Raw genomic sequence first — 19,830 nt, 5'->3', positions numbered from 1 at the left:
TGAGTGTGTGGGGCTGTGTTCCAAATAAACTTTACTTACAGAAACAAGAGATGGGCCAGATTTGTCCCACGGGCCATAATTTGCCAACCCTTGCTCTATATGTAATACGTCTTTTTTATCTGCCTGCTTTTAGAAATTTTTTCCTTACCCTTGGTTGTTAGCAGTTTGATTAATATGTACCTTGGCATGTTTTGTTTAAGTTCATTCTACCTGGATTTCATGCGCTTTCAAATTTGGAAATTTTTTAGCCTTTAAGTTTTATTTAAATATAATTTTAGCCCCCAACTCCTGAAACTTCAGTGGCATATATATTAAACTGCTTGATACATCTCAGAGATCACTTTTGCTCTGACCCTTTCTTTTTCAGCCTTTTTTCTCTCTGTATTTCATTTTAAATAGTTTCTATTTCTGTGTCTTCAAGTTCTCTAATCTTTTCCTCTGTAGTCTATAATTTGCCATATTCCTCCTGTAAAATTAAACAACTTTTATTTATTTTTTAAAAATGTCTTTAGGGGCACCTGGGTGGCTCAGTTGGTTAAGCATCCGAGTTCAGCTCAGGTCACGATCTCGCAGTTCATGGGTTTGAGCCCCACATAGGGCTCTGTGCTGACAGCTCAGAGCCTGGAGCCTGTTTCAGATTCTGTGTCTCCCTCTCTCTCTGACCCTCCCCCGTTCATGCTCTGTCTCTCTCTGTCTCAAAAATAAATAAACATTAAAAAATGTCTTTAATATTTATTTAGTTTTGAGAGAGAGAGCAAGACAGAGACAAAGTGTGAGTGGGGGAGGGGCAGAGAGAGATTGAGAGAGCCACAGAATCCAAAGCAGGCTCCAGGCTCTGAGCTGTCAGCACAGAGCCTGATGCGGGGCTCAAACCCACAAACCGTGAGATTGTGACCTGAGCCGAAGTCAGACTCTTAACCGACCGAGCCACCCAGATGCCCAAAATTTAAAAAATTTTAAATTTGATAATTATGATTTTGTTCAATATTACATTTGAAAATTTGCGTCACATTATCACGGTATTACTTGACTCACAGTAACATTTTACATATTTAAATTCAATACAACCATGAAATAAAACTATTTACTTAAACAGTATAATTCTCCTTTCATAGAAGTGGCTTTGTGTAACAAGTTTGATTTCAAACTGTCATTACCATTCTGCTCTTTGGCCCCCAATGTCCAGAGACAGGCACATTTCAACTCATTTCTGTAACGAATATTTTGTAACCAGCTCCCGAAGTTTGCCATTTCCTTTACCCTTGTAGAAATTCTTTAAAATGCATTAAACAAGGATACTATTTTTTGTCTGGTTAGATGGAATCCATAAGTGGACCCACTTTCTGGCATGTCCGCTATCAATTTCTCTGAAAACAAGGCCTTCAAAGCAGTGCCCAAACCCTGAGTCGGACTATTTCCCTACAGTTGACCTTTAAGCCAACAAACACAATCCATAATGTTTGAAACATTTCTAGAAGGCAGCCTAAAGTCGCCTTTAGTTAGCTTGCTCCTTTTTCTATTCTAAGCAAAAAAAAAAAAAAAAAAAAAGAATTTGTATAAGAATGCAAAAGAATGTATTTAACTTTATGAAATATTTCTAAGAATATCTACTGAATCTTAAATCTCGTTTCCACTGAACAGGTGAAAATTTGGGTGCTCAGAGAATGGTAGCACTTGAGATAAAGGCCTTAATTCGTTTATGTAGAGAACGTACTAGTTCTTGAAATTTCCATCAAAACCACTGGTGAAATTCTATAATGTGCATCCCTATTTCTTTTCCAAACAGGTATATTGTGAGGTCTGCCTTACACTCAGATGCACATCAATGCTTGCAGGCAATCCAGATATAAGTTTATTAAATGCCCCCGCCCCTTTCTTTTACATGGAGCCCATCTGTGAAAAATGTTCTCTTCACATTTCCCTTGGCCAGAAGCTAAAATATTTAAAAGTATTAAACAATTTTCTTCATAAATGATGATACTCCTTAACTTCCAAGTGTCTGATCCCTTATAACTGTAATTCTGTAATGCTCAGAATTAAGAACAATCTAATTTTCAGTATCAGGGCACTATATGTCATCAGCTTCACAGGAGTTGTCTGAGGAATCATGAGGTTCGGCCCACGGAAGATGTCTGCGATCCATCACTCAAAGATTCATCCATAGCTCTAAGTCATTCAGCTTGTTATTCTTCAGTAAGATTATTGCCTTCTTCAGAATACCTATGGCTTACAGATTTAATTTGAACACTCAATTTTTAACTTATTTGATTTTACATTTTTATTACTTCTTACACTGAACTTATTTGCGTTCTCCTATACTGTACATAAAATGTTTCATGATACCAATATTAGTATTAACAGTAAAATTACAGAATGATGTTTAGGATTCTTCACAGTTTGTTTTGTTATTAGGATATATTCCAGCAAGGAAGGACAAAGTCTTGCATTCAAAGGTCATTTGAAAGAAATCTTTTTTTGTGTGTGTGTGTGTGTTACCAATCACACCCTTAGGTTTACTTAATTTGTTTTCAGTTTCAGGGATTGCCCTTTTTTCCCCCTCTTTTTGACTTAATTTACTTTTTGAATATGTAAAATAATTACATGATTCTAAAGTCAAAACTATATCAAAAGGTTTACTCAGAGGAGTCTCTCTTCTAATCCTACCCCTGATCCTAGTTCCCCATCTCCACCCACCTATAAGTAACCATTGTTATTCATTTCTGGATTATTCTTTAATGTCTAATTTTATATAAGAAGTAGCTATGACAAACATGGATGGAACTGGAGAGTGTTATGCTAAGTGAAATAAGCCATACAGAGAAAGACAGATACCATATGTGTTCACTCTTATGTGGATCCTGAGAAACTTAACAGGAACCCATGGGGGAGGGGAAGGAAAAAAAAAAAAAGAGGTTAGAGTGGGAGAGACCCAAAGCATAAGAGATTCTTAAAAACTGAGAACAAACTGAGGGCTGATGGGGGTGGGAGGGAGGGGAGGGTGGGTGATGGGTATTGAGGAGGGCACCTGTTGGGATGAGCACTGGGTGTTGTATGGAAACCAATTTGACAATAAATTTCATATATTAAAAAAAAAAGTAGCTACGACATATACTGCTCTTCACCTTGCCTCACATAATGTATTGTGATGATCATTTCATAGCAATGCAAAGAAATATTCCATAGTCTGTATGACTATGTCTACTATGTACTATAATTTATTTAACTATTCAGTTCCTCTCTCTTAATGGCATTTGGGATATTTATAGTCTTTTGCCATTAAAAATAATGCCACAGTGAATAACCTTGTGCATGTATCATTCCAAATTTGTACAGATGTACTTTTAGAATAGATTCCTAGAAAATGTGCTTGCTGGGTTAAAGGGTGAATGCATCTATTTGTAATTTTGCTAGATAGTACCAAATTCCCTTCCTTGAGGGCTAAATCATTCTACACTTTCAACAGTGGCATATCAGTATGTCTCTTTCCCCTGTCCTTTGGCAACAGTGTGTTCTCAAACTTTTGGATTAGCGCCAACACGGTAAGAAATGCTACCTCAGTGTAATGCAATTTGCTTTTCTTTTTTTGAATGAGTGGAGTATGTTTTACTACTTTAAGGGACACTTGCATGAATTTGTTAGCTATGTTTATGTCTTAGTATCTATGTGTATGTGGAAAATACATGATTTATGTCTTTTTATTTCTAGGAGTTCTTTATATGTTAGATTAACTTTTTCCCGTGGCTTAAGTTGCAAATATTTTGTCCAGTGAAACCTTTGTCTTTGGCCTTACATGTGGTATTTGAGCCATGCAATTTTTAAAAAATATTTATGTAACAGAATTTATGTCTTTTATTGATTCCAGATTTTGAGACCCAGAAATGCTTTCCTACTCATGTTTTCTTCTATTATTTTTAAGGTTTCCATTTTTGTTTTGTTTGGTTAACTAATCCATGTGGAGTTTATCTTACTGTGCAGTATAAGCTATGAATCCAATTTTACCTATGTCCAAATGGTACCTGGATGTCTCAGCAGCATTTATTACAAAGTCCATTTCTTCATTGTTTTGCAATATCTTTATTGTATATTACATTCCTTTATTACTGGATTTCTATTATGTTTCAGTAGTGTATCTTTCTATTCATGTACCAGTTCTACACTTTTAGTTATGAACGCTTCATTGTATTTCAAACGTCTGGTAGGACTGGCCCCTCCTCATTGCTCTTCTTTTCAGGGCTTTTTCCTGGAGAGTTTTGTTTATACAAAGATAAACTTGTTTATTAAAAAAGTTTCATATGAACTTCAGAATTGATTTATCTAACTAAAAGAAAACTTGTTAGAATTTTTATTGGAATTATATTAAATTTGCCAATTAAGGTATGTCTTTCATTTGTTAAAGTCTACTTTTGTGTTTGGGGGGAGTATTATAAAGTTTCCCTCACTGGTTTTTACATATTTCTTATTAACTTTATTCCTAGGAATCTTATAATTATGGCTGCTATTGCAAATGGGATGGGGAAGTTCTCTTCTACGTTATTGTCTCTCTCTCTCTCTCTCTCTTTTTGAGTTTATTTATTTACTTTGAGAAAGAGAGAAAGCTGGGAGGGGCAGAGAGAAGGAGAGAAAGAATCTCCCAAGCAGGCTCCATACTGCCAGCGTAAAGCCTGATGTGGGGCTCGAACACCGCACAAACCGCGAGATCAGGACCTGAGCTGAAATCTAGTCTGGCGCTTAACCCACTGAGCCACCCAGGTGCCCCACTTCTACGTTATTTTCTACTGGTTCTTCCCTGTATGTATGATGCCTACCAATTTCTGTAAATTGCTCATTTATCCTGCTACCTTACTGGATCATCTTTTTATTTACAGTAGTTCTCCCATTGCTTCGCTTTCATTTTCTAGACACACCGTCATATTATCTGCAATTCTCATACATCTAATTGTTTTCTCTGTATCAGTGCTGTGGCAAACACCTCCAACCCCATGTTAGATGTTATAGTAACCGTGGACATCCTTGTTTTGTTTCAAACATGAGCAGAAATGCCTCCTGTGTTTTCCCATAAAAATAATAAGATGCTAGTAAGCAAGATGCCTTATGATATTAGGAAAAAACTCTTTTATTCCTCTTTTCAAAATTAGTTTTATTAGAAATATATCTTGAATTTTCTCATATATTTTTCCAGAATCTATGGAGATAATCACAAGACCTTTCTTTTTATATATAATAATATTAATAAATGTATTAGTGTATTTTTTAACATTGAAACATTTTTGCATTCCTAAAACAATTTCCACTTGGTCATGACATATTGCGCTGTTTGATTCCATTTGCCAATATTTTATTTAGGATTTTTGCATTGATTGGTCTGTAGCTTTTTTTTTTTTTTTTTTTTTTTTTTTTTTTTTTGGTCTGTAGCTTTATATTTTGTATAACCTTTATCAGATTTTGGTTTCAATGTTATATTTACTTCATTAAAGAATTTTTGAAGTGGTCCTTTTACTGTTCTTTGGAATGGGTTTGGGATTATACTTCTTTAAAGAATCCTATTTGAAACATCTTGGATACTTTTTAAGGAGATTTTTAAAAAATATTCTATCCAGTATTTCAATTGTTTTCAGCAGATGGCTGAATCAATTCCTTCTTTTTCCGGGAGAAAAAAAAAAGTCCACCTTTCTTTACCTTACTTACCCCTAATCCTTTAAGGCTCTGTTCAGTTATAATCTTCTCTAAAAAGTCTTCTCTGAGCCCTCCAGGTTGTGCTAAATTGTCCCTTTTCTGGGCTTCTATTGGGTGGCATTTATTCTTGCATAGCCGCATAATACTGAAACAATTCATTAATATTATCATTATCTTCCATTAGTCAAAAGTTTCTTGTGGCAGGAATCCTGTATTGCCTCCATTTAAAAAAATTTTTTTAATGTTTATTTAATTTTGAGAAAGAGACCGAGTGGGGGAGGGGCAGAGAGAGGGAGACATAGAATCCTAAGCAGGCTCCAGGCTCTGAGCTGTCAGCACAAAGCCTGACGTGGGGCTCAAAGTTGCAAACCGCGAGATCATGACCTGAGTTGAAGTCCAATGCTTAACTGAGTGAGCCACCCAGGCTCCCCTTGCCTCCACTTTTTAATTTCCAGTGTCTAGTGCCAAACACACTGCCTGAAAGTTAGTAGGAGCCTTAATAAATATTTCATGAACTGATCTTTGATCAGATTCCCCCCCCCAACACACACACACACACACACACACACACACACACACACACACACACACCTGTTTCCTCTCAAGTTCCTACCTTTGTTAATGGCTTCTCAATTCACCTAGGAGCATACAGAAAAAATCTAAGAATCACTATTGGCAAACTGTACCCTCTCATCTTCAGCTTGTAGTCAATCACTAAGCCTATTAATTCTAACCTAAAGTATTTCAAATTCACTCTTCTCCCTTTATATGGCCACCACTCTAGTCCAAGTCCCCATCACTTCTTGCCTAGATCACTTAATTGCTATTTTTCCTATTTTAGTCTTTACTCTGACCTTTCTATAATCCATTCTTCATCAGAAACTCAAAGTGATCCTTTAAATACATAGACATGATTATGTCACTTGCATAAAACCTATCAATAGCTTCCTATTCTTTTGGGATAAAGTTTAGAATCCTTAACATGTCCACCAAGACCCTTCCTGATTTGGAGCATCTGTTCCTTTTTGGCCTCAACTTGTGCCCTTGGTCTCCTTATCATTCTGGCTTCTTATTCTTCTTCCAATTTCGTAAGCTTTTTTGCTCTCACAGTCTTTGAATACTCTTGTCCTTTTGCTGCAGTGCCCACTCCCTTCACCTCTGATCCATAGCTTTTATCTGGTTATATCCATTCATTTTCCAAGTCTGTGCTCAGGGATGTTTTCCTTTACCTCCCAGTGTTATAGAGGCTCTCTGTTGAATGACCATATTACCCTCCGTACTTTCCCTTTATAGAACGTTGTCTAGGCATTTGGGTGATTCTTTATCTAATGTCTATTTCTGACACTAACTATAGTTTCCCTGGAGGCAGGGACCACGTTGATCTTATATTCAATTGTATCTTAAGAATCTATAATAAGGAACAGCACATTAATAGAATTTAATAAGTATTTATTGAATGAATGGTTGAATGATGCATGAAGGAACACAGAACTACTTGCTGAACGCTGAGCAAGAAGCCTGAAGGAACAAATTCTCTATTTCTCCTCTAGGGGGAGACCTACTCCTACTAGAAATAGCATAGACCTCAAGAGAGCACAAAATCATGAAGTTAACAGTTAGTAAGCTTCCTAAATCCCTGAAATTGATTCAGAGAATTCAATAATTCCTGGCTAGTAGAACTCTCCAGATCAGTCTGGACCACCCAGTGGTACCATAAGAGTGAGCATTTCCTGTGTTAATTTCCCTTCCTTGAACGATCTTAAAATCTCTCCTGCTAGTTGTCTATTCCAGTCTTGGTTTGCTAGGTGATTTAGCTGTAACTGATCACATTCTTGGGAAAATAGTATCTAGGTATATCTAATTTATATATTATCATTAACATTGTTATTTGTATTTTTACTTCATTCCCCCCTTCCAAATCCCTCAAGCGTTCTTTCTCTGTGAAGTCTCAAAATGTCTTAAAATTATTCTGATAGTGTAAAATATTGGTAACCTATAAGGCCAAAGTAATTTTCAAAAAGTAGTTATTTGTAAATTTCCCTGAGCCTTTGGGGAAAGTTAAAGGGAAAAAATAAAAGAACAGTGTGAATATTGGGAGCCTGTCTGCCTCTGAGCAGATTCTGAAAGAAGTCCTTGTTTAATCCTGATGACATGTCTTGGGAGACTACCCCTGCTGCACATTAATTCGGTTCTTTTCTCTGCTGAACTACTTTCTCTTGGACAAGGTTTAAGTGTATAAAAAGCTTCAGGAGGCTTATATTTCTCTGAACTTTTTTTTTTTCCTTTGCTCTATTTCCAAAGTTCCTTTTCAAATTTCCCTTTAAATGTAACTTCTGACATCTTTCTCGGGATCAAGGACCAGTACGTAGAGGCATTCTACTATTCCTGTCTTTGGGAGGTCAGTTCACTTTAGTTCAATCCTGTTTACATTTATCCAATACCTACTGTGTGCTGTGGGGAAGGGAGCAGTGAGTGCAGGAAATCTAGATCTGTGCCTTAGAGGCGTTTATGGTGCAACTGGGAGGACTAGACAAATACAAAATATTACAAAGATGACATAGATAAGAACCAACATTTAGATAGCTTACCAAACCACTTTTCACAAATGTGATCTAAGTTTTGTGAAATTAACTCTTGGGGTAAGTGTTGTCCTGTCCAGATGAGTAAACTGAGATTTAGGTAATGTAACTTGCTTAGACAAGCAAAGTAACTGGAACTACTGTCAGAACTGGAAACGTAGTCCCTATGGCATTTGCAGATTATGATGTCTCTAAAATAAGAGATATGCAATAAACAATAGCTCTAAAAACTGAAGAAATTCAAAGTAAAGAGAAAAACACTATTATATTAATGAAGCAACACTATTTTTCCTAACTAGTCTGACACTTAGATCTTACTTTTTCTTACCCTACTTTGTTAATTTTGACTGATCCCTTCTCTCTCCTTGGCTCTTAGGATATCACAAACTTCTTTTTGGTTCTCCTCCTCTTCCCCACCCCCTCCCCCACTTTGGTGACAAAAGCTCATTTGAAGAAATTACTTCTTACTCAAGTCGCCTTTCTCTAGGAAGGGTGTCAGGAAAACTTTGCATCAACATTAGCTGAGTGGCCCCTGAAGAAAGATGAGTCCTTTTCAGACAGAAGAGGAAGAGGTAAGTTCTGGCCAGAAGCCAGAAAACTGTTGTGAAAGGCTTTGGGTTACCACTTACAGAGTCTGCAAGACAGAATTCCTCTCCCCCAGCACACTGTCACTCTAGAGGATAGCACTCAAAGTCAGGAAAACGTTTGGAGCCAGCAGGTGAAGAGAGGAGTTTTTCACTCCAAGAAAAGGAGTTGCACAAAAGCCTGTGCCTGTTAGGTAGCCGCCAAACTCAAAAAGTAAGACACCCAGATCTGTAACCTGGGACACTTCAATGGGACCTACCCAGATACCGGACACTAATACATGTTGAACAGCAATGGCATCAATCGTTACAAGCAAAACAGCATTATCAAATTTCTAGTTACGTTTATGCCAAGGTCTGAAAATAGGAACACTAGTTGTACTGTCAATCAACACCATCTAATGAACACTTCTTGAGAGCAGGACTGGAATTAGCAGGGAAGAGAAGAAAAAATAATGACCTAAAAGTCGTATGAGAGACACACAACACATTTAAAACAAGCAAAAAACAACTCATTTGTAATCAAAGCATGAAGATCACAAATAACAAACTAAAATGTATAGAGATGGAGCTGGAATGTTGAATGCAAAATTCACGGATGTGATCAAAATGCCATTTTGGTTTTTGGCTTTTACCATCTTTTAAAGATATGGGGAAAGGATAATCATCCCCTGCAATTTTCCCTGAATGGAAAATTGGGCAGATTCCCTGACTTTTTGGTTCATTCTTTGATAACTGAAAATCCTTTAAGTAAGTCACTTTAAGTCAAGAAAGAGTCTTGATTTGGTATTTAGAATGTTTCCAGTCCAAGATGGCAATCAAATACTTCAGTCTTCATTCTAAGCACTAGTTTAAGACTTCTCCTCCCCCTTCCCCCACGTAAGGCTTCTTGTGGCTGGTGGCTGCCTGCCTTCAGCTTTCTCCTTAACTTACCTCCCCCCCACCCCCTAGCTAGCTGCTGTTTGACTTGCTGTGTAAAAGTGGGAAGCAAGACAGCTCAGGGATATGACAGATCTGTACTACCTGGGCCAGGCAGATGATTTAAGTTGAGATTTTCCTGTAGGGTACTTTAAAGGTTCTTTGCAGATTGCTCTCATCAGAGACCTCTCACTCCAGTCTTTTTGGCCTAAATAGATGCAGATGGTTGCCTCTGACATCCTCTGTGTATTCTAGGATTCCTATGTTTGTTCACCTCTAACTTCTGGTCACGGGGTCTCTCCACACCTCTAGACAACCCTTTTTGAATAAACCAAAGGCAACACCATGCTGACTGTCTTCTATATGGCCCATATCTGGTCTTGGAAACATTCACACATTCGTCACTGCTATCGAATCTGGGAGTGCTGCAGATCCCCCTGCAGCCACCTCCGCTTTGTGGCTACTGCCTTTAAATTGTAGGCAAAAGCTGGTGCAGGCCACTGTGTTTCACAACTGTGGGAAACAGTTGCCAAGCTCTCTGGTCCCACAGAAATCCCTCTCTGGGCTGGAGGACAAGGATGCAGCACCAGCACTATGTCTCCCTCTGGGTGGGAAGGGAGTGGGAACAAACTGAAGAAGCAAATTGTTCCTCAAGCAGAAACAAATTGTTGCTCAAGAAACATCTTCACAGACCCTTCCCCTCTACTATTCTTTTGATCTCACTCTGAAGTAGAACTGTTCTTCACCATTGACTTTGCACGTGAAAACTTTATTGAAATTATTATCCTGAATTGCAACTGACTGTTTGCAAATCTATATCCAAGCCCTGAAAATAAGGGAATGTGTTTCTCCATCACTGTCTTCCCTGCACTGTGAGCCCTGAGCCTGGAACAACATAGGTGCCGGCAAATGTTTGATAAATGTATGAATGAATGGACCTGAAACTTCCTTTGGTTGTGCAGTGGATTCTCAGAAACATTATGAAATAATCTGCATAGATGGCCTATGCGAGTCTCCCTGGGAGACAAATAATTCTATATTTATAAGATGTTGGGAGTTTCGCAGAGTTTATACACCTCAAAATTTACCAATGAAGAAATTTTGAGAAATGAGACAACACAGGGAAAAATTCATATTTTTCAAGGAAGAAATGGATAAATAAACATGAGATAGTTCAATTTTTAGAAAACTTATGGGATGTCAAATCAAAACTTCCCCCCAAACTGTGAGAAGTGTGGATATTATCTGAATAGTTTAACTAAAAACCCTAAAGCTGAACAAAACAACAAGGAAAAAAATGATTTAAAATAGTTGGCAAAATGTTACTGTGTTAAATATAGATGACGGATAGGAGTTCATCATACTATTCTCTCCAGTTTTTTCAGTATGCTTGAACATTATATAATACCAATGACATTTAAAAATTGGAAGCTTGGAAACAGCAATGTCTTTACCTTGCTTTAGAAAGGAGGCAACAGAAGAAGTAAAAATGGGATGGAAACTATGTAGACTTTGGCATCCTATAATTAAGACTTCAAAGGTCCCATTAATATAGTAGTATTATGATAGTCATAAAACTGTACTCGTTTGATGAAAGTAAAAAATTTTGGAAGCAGGAACTTTTGCTTAGGAATTAAATAGATTCGGAATTATAGAAATGGAAGGATATTCAGAAATGATTTCAGCCAATGCTCTCACAATGAGAAAACAGATGCCCAATGAAATGGAATGAAATAACTATCAGTCTCAGAGCCAGGACAAAAGCTAGACCTTCTGTACTCTGGGTACAGGATGTACTCCACCATCCTGGGTAGTATATGACATTGAACAAAAGCAGCCTGCAGTCAACATTCCCTCAATAGGTCAGTTGTCTGAAGCTCATTCTCCACTTAGAGAAAGCTATGGATGGTGCCAAACAGAGCATCACTTTACTGGATCTAGAGACAGGGAGACTTAGCACACCTGGGCCCACTGCATGATGCAGTGGAATTTATTACACATCTGACTCTCACCTCATTAATTCCCCAGCTAAGTAGGATTCAAGGGGATTTGGGGGAGAATATACCATTGGGGTATTAATGTGAGTCACACAGTTCTAGACATAGGGATGGGAGTTTGAGAGGTACTAACTGAACCGAGGTTAGGTTTGACAACACATGTAGTGGCTTGATTTTTCTATGATCTTCCCTGCTGGTAGCCAGGAAGGGCTGAGGTTCACAGGATGAACTTCCCCATTTGTGATTAGCACCAACACAGGTATCTCTTGCCCTTGTGTTTGGAGATTTAACAGTCTCTAGAGCCCTAATACAAATTTCTGGTTTAGAAGCAATGGGCACAGAATCAAACTGTTTCCATTCACTGAATTTGATCAAATGCTTTAGAGCAGCTTGCAGGGGAGGGGGGAGGGGTCTAGCCTCCTTCAAGCTTTCCTAAGTAAATCTAGGAATTAAAAGCAATGTAGTTAATATGTAGCTACAGCTTCAAGTCAACTCCCCAGAACCCCTCCCAATCAGAGAGCTACCGCTAAACCCTTCTTCCATAGAGCTGTCAATGACCAAAGCAGCCTTTAATCCCGACCAAAGCAGCCCTTTCTTTAATCTAGAGTATAGAATTGGTGGCTTACAAGGCTGAATGTTGCCTGTTTTCAAAATGATTTTTTTTTTTTTTAATGTTGCCAATATTTGCAACTTGGCGGATTCACTTGTTTAAAAAAACTGGGTATCAGCTTCTTTGGAAAAATTGAACAACCTCACCACAGCAGAGTGGCAGAAGGTGGGGGACACATTCCTGCATGGCAAAAATCTTTTGAGTTTGGAACGCAGGGGAGGCTCACTTCTCAGACAAGGCATGAGATTCTCCAGTTCACCATCCCCTCATTGATGTTCATGAACTGTGTGGGCCCTGCTTTCTTCTCAAACTGGTTGATGCTGCTGCTTAGAAAAAGCTTTGGGGAGTAGGTGTTGGGGTGTTCTTGGTTAAACAGGCAGGCAGGTAGATCACAGCACTTAAAGTCAGCCTGTGCAGGCTGCTTCACTCTACCTGCACCACTACGTGCTGCTGGCTTCCAATGTTTATGCTTTTGCTTGGGAAGGACATCACTGAGACGCTGCAGCATCTCCCTGGCTGGGAAGGGTTACTGTCAGCGGGTACATCGTTTTCAATCTTCGACATTTGGACTACTACGCCTCTTAGGCGGTTGTTTATCTTCGGTATAGTTCTCTTTGAGGAAGGGTGGACACTATCCAGGAGGTTTCAGAAAGCACACGTTTCCAAGATTTTGAATAATGATGGAAGTCTCTTTTATTTTCCAAAGACACTTCTTACTAACAGTTTAGTCTCCTAAGCAACCGAACCAATGTAGCAAGGTTAGAAATGAGGTGCCCAGGCCCGATCTCAGCTGGAGACCGTGGGAGGCAGCGGAAAGCACGAAAGGACCCACTACAGGTCTGGTCCACAAAGGGGCGGCCCCACAGACTCGGCCCAATAGCCAGGGGCGGTGAGCTTTTTGCCTAGAGCTGCGGACCCAAGACCCCGGGCAATGGCCGACAGCGCTACATTGCGCCGGCGCACAAACCCTCCAGCAGGGAAAGAAAATAATCCGTTAACTATGCCTGGGTAGGACGGAGGCTGCCTCACGACTCTGCGCAGGCGCCCCCCGCCTGCAGCCATTGGCCGGTGCGCAGGTGCCCCAATCGCTCTTCACATCCTGTAAACAGAGGCCAGCTGGAGACGCCAACTTCTGTTTCCGGGTCACACCTTGACAGCGGCTTTCACCGCCCAGCTCTGCCCCGAGGTTCGGTGAGTGCGTCCCTCGCTGCGGGCCTGCCTGCAGCCAGGTTCCCTAACCCGTGGCACTACGCCCAGTAACTCCTCCGTTCCCCGCTCGGGTTTCGTTAGCCCTCGCGGCAGAGACAGGTTCCCGGCCTTGGGGAAATCAGGGAGCGGGTTGGTTAACCTCCGGGGCTCCACCGGTGTAGGTTGCGCGACCTTCTTTCACCCCTCGTTCCGGGAGACCTGCCGGGGTTGCTGAGATCTTTTCGGATCCCATGCGCAAAGTGACACCACACGTCCTCGCATTTCGTGTCCTTGCCCTTCGGCCCTTTGCCTCGGCAACAAGTAGCGGCCGCGAGCTCTCCCCCTCAGCAGGTGTGGTGGGGTTGGGGGCGCCTCTGACTAGGCTGAGGGTCTCTCAGCTCGGGCGGAAGCTGAGGCGTCACTAGCACCAGAGCTGTTGAATGTCGCCTGTCTTCCACTGTGCTTCTAACATCGCAGTAGAATACCTCTTGGTGTCTTCTTTGGATCCGAAGTGAAAGAAAATGTGGGAGAGAGGACTCTTAGTTCCAGCAGAGGAAAGGGGCCACTTGGGGTCAAACCGCGCACGGGCTGCTGTTGGAAGATAGGTCAAGTTTACATCGCCTTGACCCTTCCCGACAGTGCATATCGTCAGTGTGCCCCGAAGTTTCACTCTTTACCGGGAACTTCGATGCAGCAGCAGCAGACCACTGGTCATACCCTGACTTAGGAGTTCTTAGCCTAGAGTCCCAAGAACGCCTCGAAAATGATTGCAGGGTTTAGTTTCTTCAGATCATCCATTGCCCAGAAACGGTTAACAGAGCAAGTCCAGTCTAAGCCTTCCACTTTAGATGCTCTGTCTTCTGACCCCTTTCTTGGGATCTCTAGTTCAAATGCACGGCTGCTTTTTTTCTCCTTTCGCCTTGCAACAAAGAAGTGTAAGATACACGCCCTTGTTTCCGAGTTTAGTGGCTGTTAGATTAAAATTATGTCAAGTCTAAATTATCTAGAAAGTTTCAGAGAGACATATAAACAGGTGTACATGTAAGCTTATTCATTCATAATAACATAGGGGAGAAGAATGCCTGATATGAATTATTGATACCTATGAATTGAATATTTTAACTTGCATTCTATTAATTAATACTGTATACAGTTTAAACAGATAAATAGTAAAATAGAAACTATTCAAGTATAAGGAGATACTTCATTACAAAAAGCAAAAATTACATAATTTGAAGTGACCAAAGTCATTTTAGGTTTTTTCCCCTTAGTCTAAGTCATATACATAACATTTTTGATTATGCAAGTCTTGAATTTTTAAGGATCTAAAGTAATAATTTTTACATTAACTCAACAAATATTTATTGAGAAACTGCCATGTGCCAGGAGCTATTATATTTGGGGCACCTGGGTGGCCCAATTGATTGAGCGTCCGACCTCAGCTCAGGTCATGATCTTGCAGTGCACCAGTTCGAGCCCCACGTTGGGCTGTGTGCTGACAGCTCAGAGCCTGGAGCTTGCTTCAGATTCTGTATCTCCCTCTCTCTGCCCCTCCCCTTCTTGCTCTCTCTCTCTCTCAAAAATAAACAAACATTAAAAAAATTTAAAAAAAAAAGAAAATAACACTATATTTACCCCCAAGGAGCTTATAGTTTAATAGGAAACCTTATTCCTAAGAAGTTACACCTAGAGAGCTGATGCTGCATAGTATATTTTCTCTACAGTTTTTGATATATGCCTTTTCATGGAAATGCTCCACCTTGTTTGTTGTAATTTTAAATGTTTCCCAACTAGTATATGGCTCTTATATAGCCAAAACTTCTATCAGTTAAATTTAAGTACATTGCATTATGTTCTTTTCCATGCTAAAACCCTCTGTCATATTGTGGTTTGAACATATATTTGCCCAAATCTATTTCTCAGTTGTCATGAATGGCCAATTATTAAAATTTTTAATTCATTTTGCACTCTTAAATCTGCTTGTTTTCCTGTAGCTACAAACATACGTCATTGGTGTGAACTTTGATTTTTTTTCTTATATACATGACTAATTATACTTTTGAGTTTTTTGTTTTAGAATACCACTTCAAATATTTCCCACTTTTTTCTTTGCTGAAGACATTTTAAACTGTTTCACAGATGTCTTGCCATTGTTAACATAGATGTATTTGTTCCATAACCTTTTCCCTCTCTTCTCACAGGTATCGATCACTTCTTAGCCTTTAGTCAATCAACCGGTATTTATTAAATACCTACTTTTGTGAGCCTCTGTGGCTGGCCTTACATAAACAATAATATAGAAGACAGAGACCACGCCTTCTAATTGATTACAATTTAGACGAGAAACAATATAAACATAACTATACTGCAGGGCCAACTGTAACAAGTAAGCTAAAGGTGATGCTGATCGTAAAGACCACAAAGTCCAGAGGAGGAAAAGAATGTTTTGTGGCATCTTCTGCCTTTAAAAAATATCTTCTTCCTTGCCTGGTCTTGTTTGTAAGCTACACAGAGCTCCATAAGGGTCTTGGGGCCTCTTGAGGAAATCTTGTTCCAGACTATTCAGAGAGTAGAATTGAGGTGCTGAGTGTCAAAACATTTTCGTCCAGGTTTACCCAGCTCCCTGAGCGACTATTATAATCTATTTCTCTGTGATTAAGAAAAAATATTAATTCATCATTGACCTCTTTGAAATCTACTTTTACTATTGGGAGGGACTCAGAGAACTAATCCCAGAGACAGGTATGCTCAGTGATATTGTGTATGCCTAAAACTTCTTTGTTTCAGGCAGTTTGGAGCATGTGAACATACTCTGAGCCTTGATGAGTTCCAGTATGTGGTATATTATGCAGAGCATTCAGAGCAAATACTCTCTCTCAGAGCGCTTAATCCGAACAATCGCTGCCATTCGTTCCTTCCCACATGATAATGTAGAGGACCTCATCAGAGGGGTGAGTGTGCTGTATTGATGGAGAGTACTTTGGGAGGTGAAGCGGGAAGGTTCCTGGGGAATCGTGATAGATTACAGATTTGCAGCATTGACTCAGAGCAAGATGACAAGGAGTTTTTACAGTCCTCATACATGTATTAACTTGACGATGCAAATACAGTTTCCTTGTGTTTTGCTTCTCTTTCCTTCTCCCTTTCACTTTGTGCATCTGATATTTTTCTTCAGGAAATATGTTCTGGATGACCCTAGTCTCACGTTCTTTGTAAAATCTCTGTCTGGATATGATGCATGTGGGATCCAGCAAGCTCAAAGTCTCCTACACGTGTTCTACTAAGGGAGGAAGGAGATGAGCAAAGCAGAAGCAGTTTTCAAATCCTTGTGGTTTATAATAATCACATAGAGAGATATCACCTGCCGTCTATCTTAACAACAGCTACCACTTTTAATTCTGTAAGGAATGTCAACCTTTAAATGCAGGGTAATTTTTGACTTAAGAAAGCATCTTAACATCTTTAACCACTGCCATTCAGCGATTGTTATACAACTAGTATCCTAGTTGTATCCTAGTATCCTAGACAGTCTTTGAGATCTTTTCCTGAGTATTATTCCTGCTGAAGAGAAGCTACAGGGTAATTTTTTGATCACTAGAAAATGCATCCAGATGGTTGCTTTTGTACATTTCTTTTCAACAACAGTGGAATCCTTATTTACCGCCTGGAGCTCTGTAGCTGCTTCGGGGTTGTGTGGTGCAGCTTTGAGAAGGAATAGTCATACAGCGTTAACTTGTTCTCAGCAAAAGTGGTACCAGAGGATTCAGCAGTAGGAAGTTTGTCACGTTCTAATTCTAGCTCTGCTGCTGAGTCATTCGGCGACTTTGGTCTGACTGTGAGATCCCCATCTCCTTTCATCACATTTGAAAAGAGCCATACCTCCGGAGGCTAGGTGGCAGAGAATGCCCATACTCAGAGGCTACTTTGAAGATGTTTATAAACAAAAAGATAACGTTAAGATGACCTTACTATTAGTGATGGTCATCCGTTGAATGACAAAGAGGGTGCCAGGTCTCCTGGTTTCAGTCTGACCGACTCACTTTCTGGACTTTTGTAGAACATGGCGGCTGTAGAAAGTGGATGGGTTTTCCAGCTTTCCTGAGTGGTGAGAAGTTTCCCATTGCTTTTGCACATAAGGTTATGTCCTCAGTGATGCCTAGATGGCCATCTGGCAAGTTACCTTGTGGAAAAACTTAGTAAGTTGATCTAGGGAATTGATAGCTTCTTTCTTTCATCTTCAGTGTGTTCCCTCGGTTTGGATATTAGCATTATATTATTTTAATATGTAGTAGAAACCGGGACTAGTAGTATGTTTCCACTACAGTCAGAGCTAGAGCCGTCTTCCACCCTGGACTCAGTTCTGAGTCTCATCCTACTCAGTGAGCCAGAGCTGAGCACACTGACTGAAGTTTCCTTGTGCCCGTAGGGAGCAGATGTGAACTGTACCCATGGCACACTGAAGCCACTGCACTGCGCCTGCATGGTGTCAGATGCTGACTGTGTGGAGTTACTCCTGGAAAAAGGAGCTGAGGTAATGTTTTTAACACTGTCGCGTTAATGAGCCACTACAACTTGAGCTTCACGTTTTCTTAAAATTTCTGTCTCTTCTCCCGTCCCTTCCCACCTTCTAGCCCGTGGTAACATTGGCATAGCCAATATCAAAGCAGAATGTAATGGTAAATATCTACATAGCGATCCAAAGGATTTCATCCTTTGCCTTTCTTTCTTAAGTTGTCCCGGGCTCCAGGAAGAGGGAGTTTTATCTCCCTTTTTCTCTCAGCCTTCTTTCTGGAGTTGTTTGCATTTCCATTCAGTGCTCTCACGGCCTGTTGACTGTCCAGGAGCTCTAAGTACCGAGGCCCCTGGAGTGATTAAATCTAAACCATTTGACACCTGCTACCAGACATGCACTTCTAATACCACTGTTTCTGGGGGATAGATGTCATTAGGTAACCCATTCCTCAGGATTGGGCTACTTGTGCTAGTTCTGCCCACTAATTATTTTCTGTTTATTGTATCCTGTTCCTGTCTTCTTTCTGACGTATCTTAAGATAAGAAACCTAGATTAATTTATATCGGCATCAGCAAGAAGCAGCATGGTATAATGAAAGGTTAAAAGAATAGACTCTGGAGCCGGACTTCATGGATTTGAATCCCAGCTCTATCACTTCCAGCTGTGGGACTTTGAACAAGTTACTTAAGTTTTCTTTGCCTCGGTTTCTCCATCCGCAAAACGGGGGTGACAATGGTATCTTCTTCATAAGGTTGTGAAGTGTTTAGTTTACTGGCATGTAGTAATTGCTAAGTAAGTGTTTGTTAAGTAAATAAATAAGCAGTTTTGACTGTTTGTAAGCAATCTGGAAGTTGCACGTGCTGAGGCGCCAATTGGAATCAGACATGCCGCGAAGCTGGTGTGCAGACCCCAAACATATTGGTCAGTAAGCCTAAGGGGCCAGCCGCAGCACCATCCACCCAGCCATGTTGTTCTCTACTTGTCATTATCTGTTACATAACTCTTGTGAGTGACCCTGAAAATGAAAGCCAGTGATTTAATGTCATGATGAAAACTATCCCCGGGGGCGTGGAAAGTTTTTAGCTAAATAGAAAGTTGAACTGAGTTAAATATATCAGCTTATTTTTATTGCATTTTATGGGGGAAGATAATATGTTAGTCTTAAGTTTGGGTTTTGAAGTCTTTATTATAGGGAATGTTGATTTGTAGCAAGTCAGCTGCTTTTGCAGTATTGCAAGGTTGTGCTCTTCTCTTCACATGCCTTTATTGAGGTTCTCTTATGACTGCACGGCATAGTTTTGCAAGGGGCTGATCGGATTAACAATTTGAGCTTCTCGGTGTGGTTAAAGAACGCGGCAAAGCTATATGGGTGGAGTTTGGCCTCATTATTTTTCAATCTGGTTGCCATCAGCCACAGGTTAGAGTGAGTTGGGATAAGTAAAATAATTCAAAACCTTTACTCTGGCTCATGTGTTGAAACTACTTTCCAATAAGTATCTCCCAGAGTAGTTACAAGGATTTAGACTTCATCTTCTCTTTCTTTACCCTTTACCCCATGGTAGAGATCCTAGTGAATAGTAAAGAATGTAGCAGAAAAACCCTAAATAATGCAGGCCAGCTGATCAGTGCACATAATAGAGTGCTGGTTGTTTTGAGACCGCTCTCTTCCTATTTGCTCCGAAGCTCCTGACATCTCTCCGTCTCGATCACCAAGACTCCCTGGGAATTGCTTGTTGATTCTCATATTCAGAACATGACAGAGCACAGG

General features: G+C 40.0%; 1 protein-coding gene and 1 pseudogene across 10 annotated transcripts in view; one reads left to right on the top strand and one right to left on the bottom strand.

The window, feature by feature from the left end:
* ASB8 (ankyrin repeat and SOCS box containing 8) overlaps positions 1 to 19,830 on the top strand; it is a 32,380-nt gene that overhangs the window by 10,641 nt on the left and 1,909 nt on the right. For 2 of the 10 annotated variants that reach the window (XM_042992184.1, XM_042992187.1), the window contains exons 2-3: positions 16,341 to 16,500; positions 17,976 to 18,080. In XM_042992184.1, coding sequence (XP_042848118.1) covers positions 16,372 to 16,500; positions 17,976 to 18,080 — 234 coding nt within the window. In that variant the 5' untranslated portion in view covers positions 16,341 to 16,371. Of the gene's footprint in view, positions 1 to 8,776; positions 8,825 to 13,399; positions 13,553 to 16,336; positions 16,501 to 17,606; positions 17,746 to 17,975; positions 18,081 to 19,830 lie in introns of those variants that run through there. The other 8 variants (XM_042992183.1, XM_042992185.1, XM_042992186.1 and 5 more) reach the window with 7 other exon arrangements.
* Positions 1,052 to 13,423, bottom strand: LOC122240526 (annotated as a pseudogene).

The sequence above is a fragment of the Panthera tigris genome, chromosome B4 (assembly GCF_018350195.1).
Source record: "Panthera tigris isolate Pti1 chromosome B4, P.tigris_Pti1_mat1.1, whole genome shotgun sequence".
NCBI classification, from domain to species: Eukaryota; Metazoa; Chordata; class Mammalia; order Carnivora; family Felidae; genus Panthera; species Panthera tigris.
The sequence above is the reverse complement of the archived record's forward strand: the minus strand, read 5'-3'. Positions and strand labels throughout refer to the sequence as shown.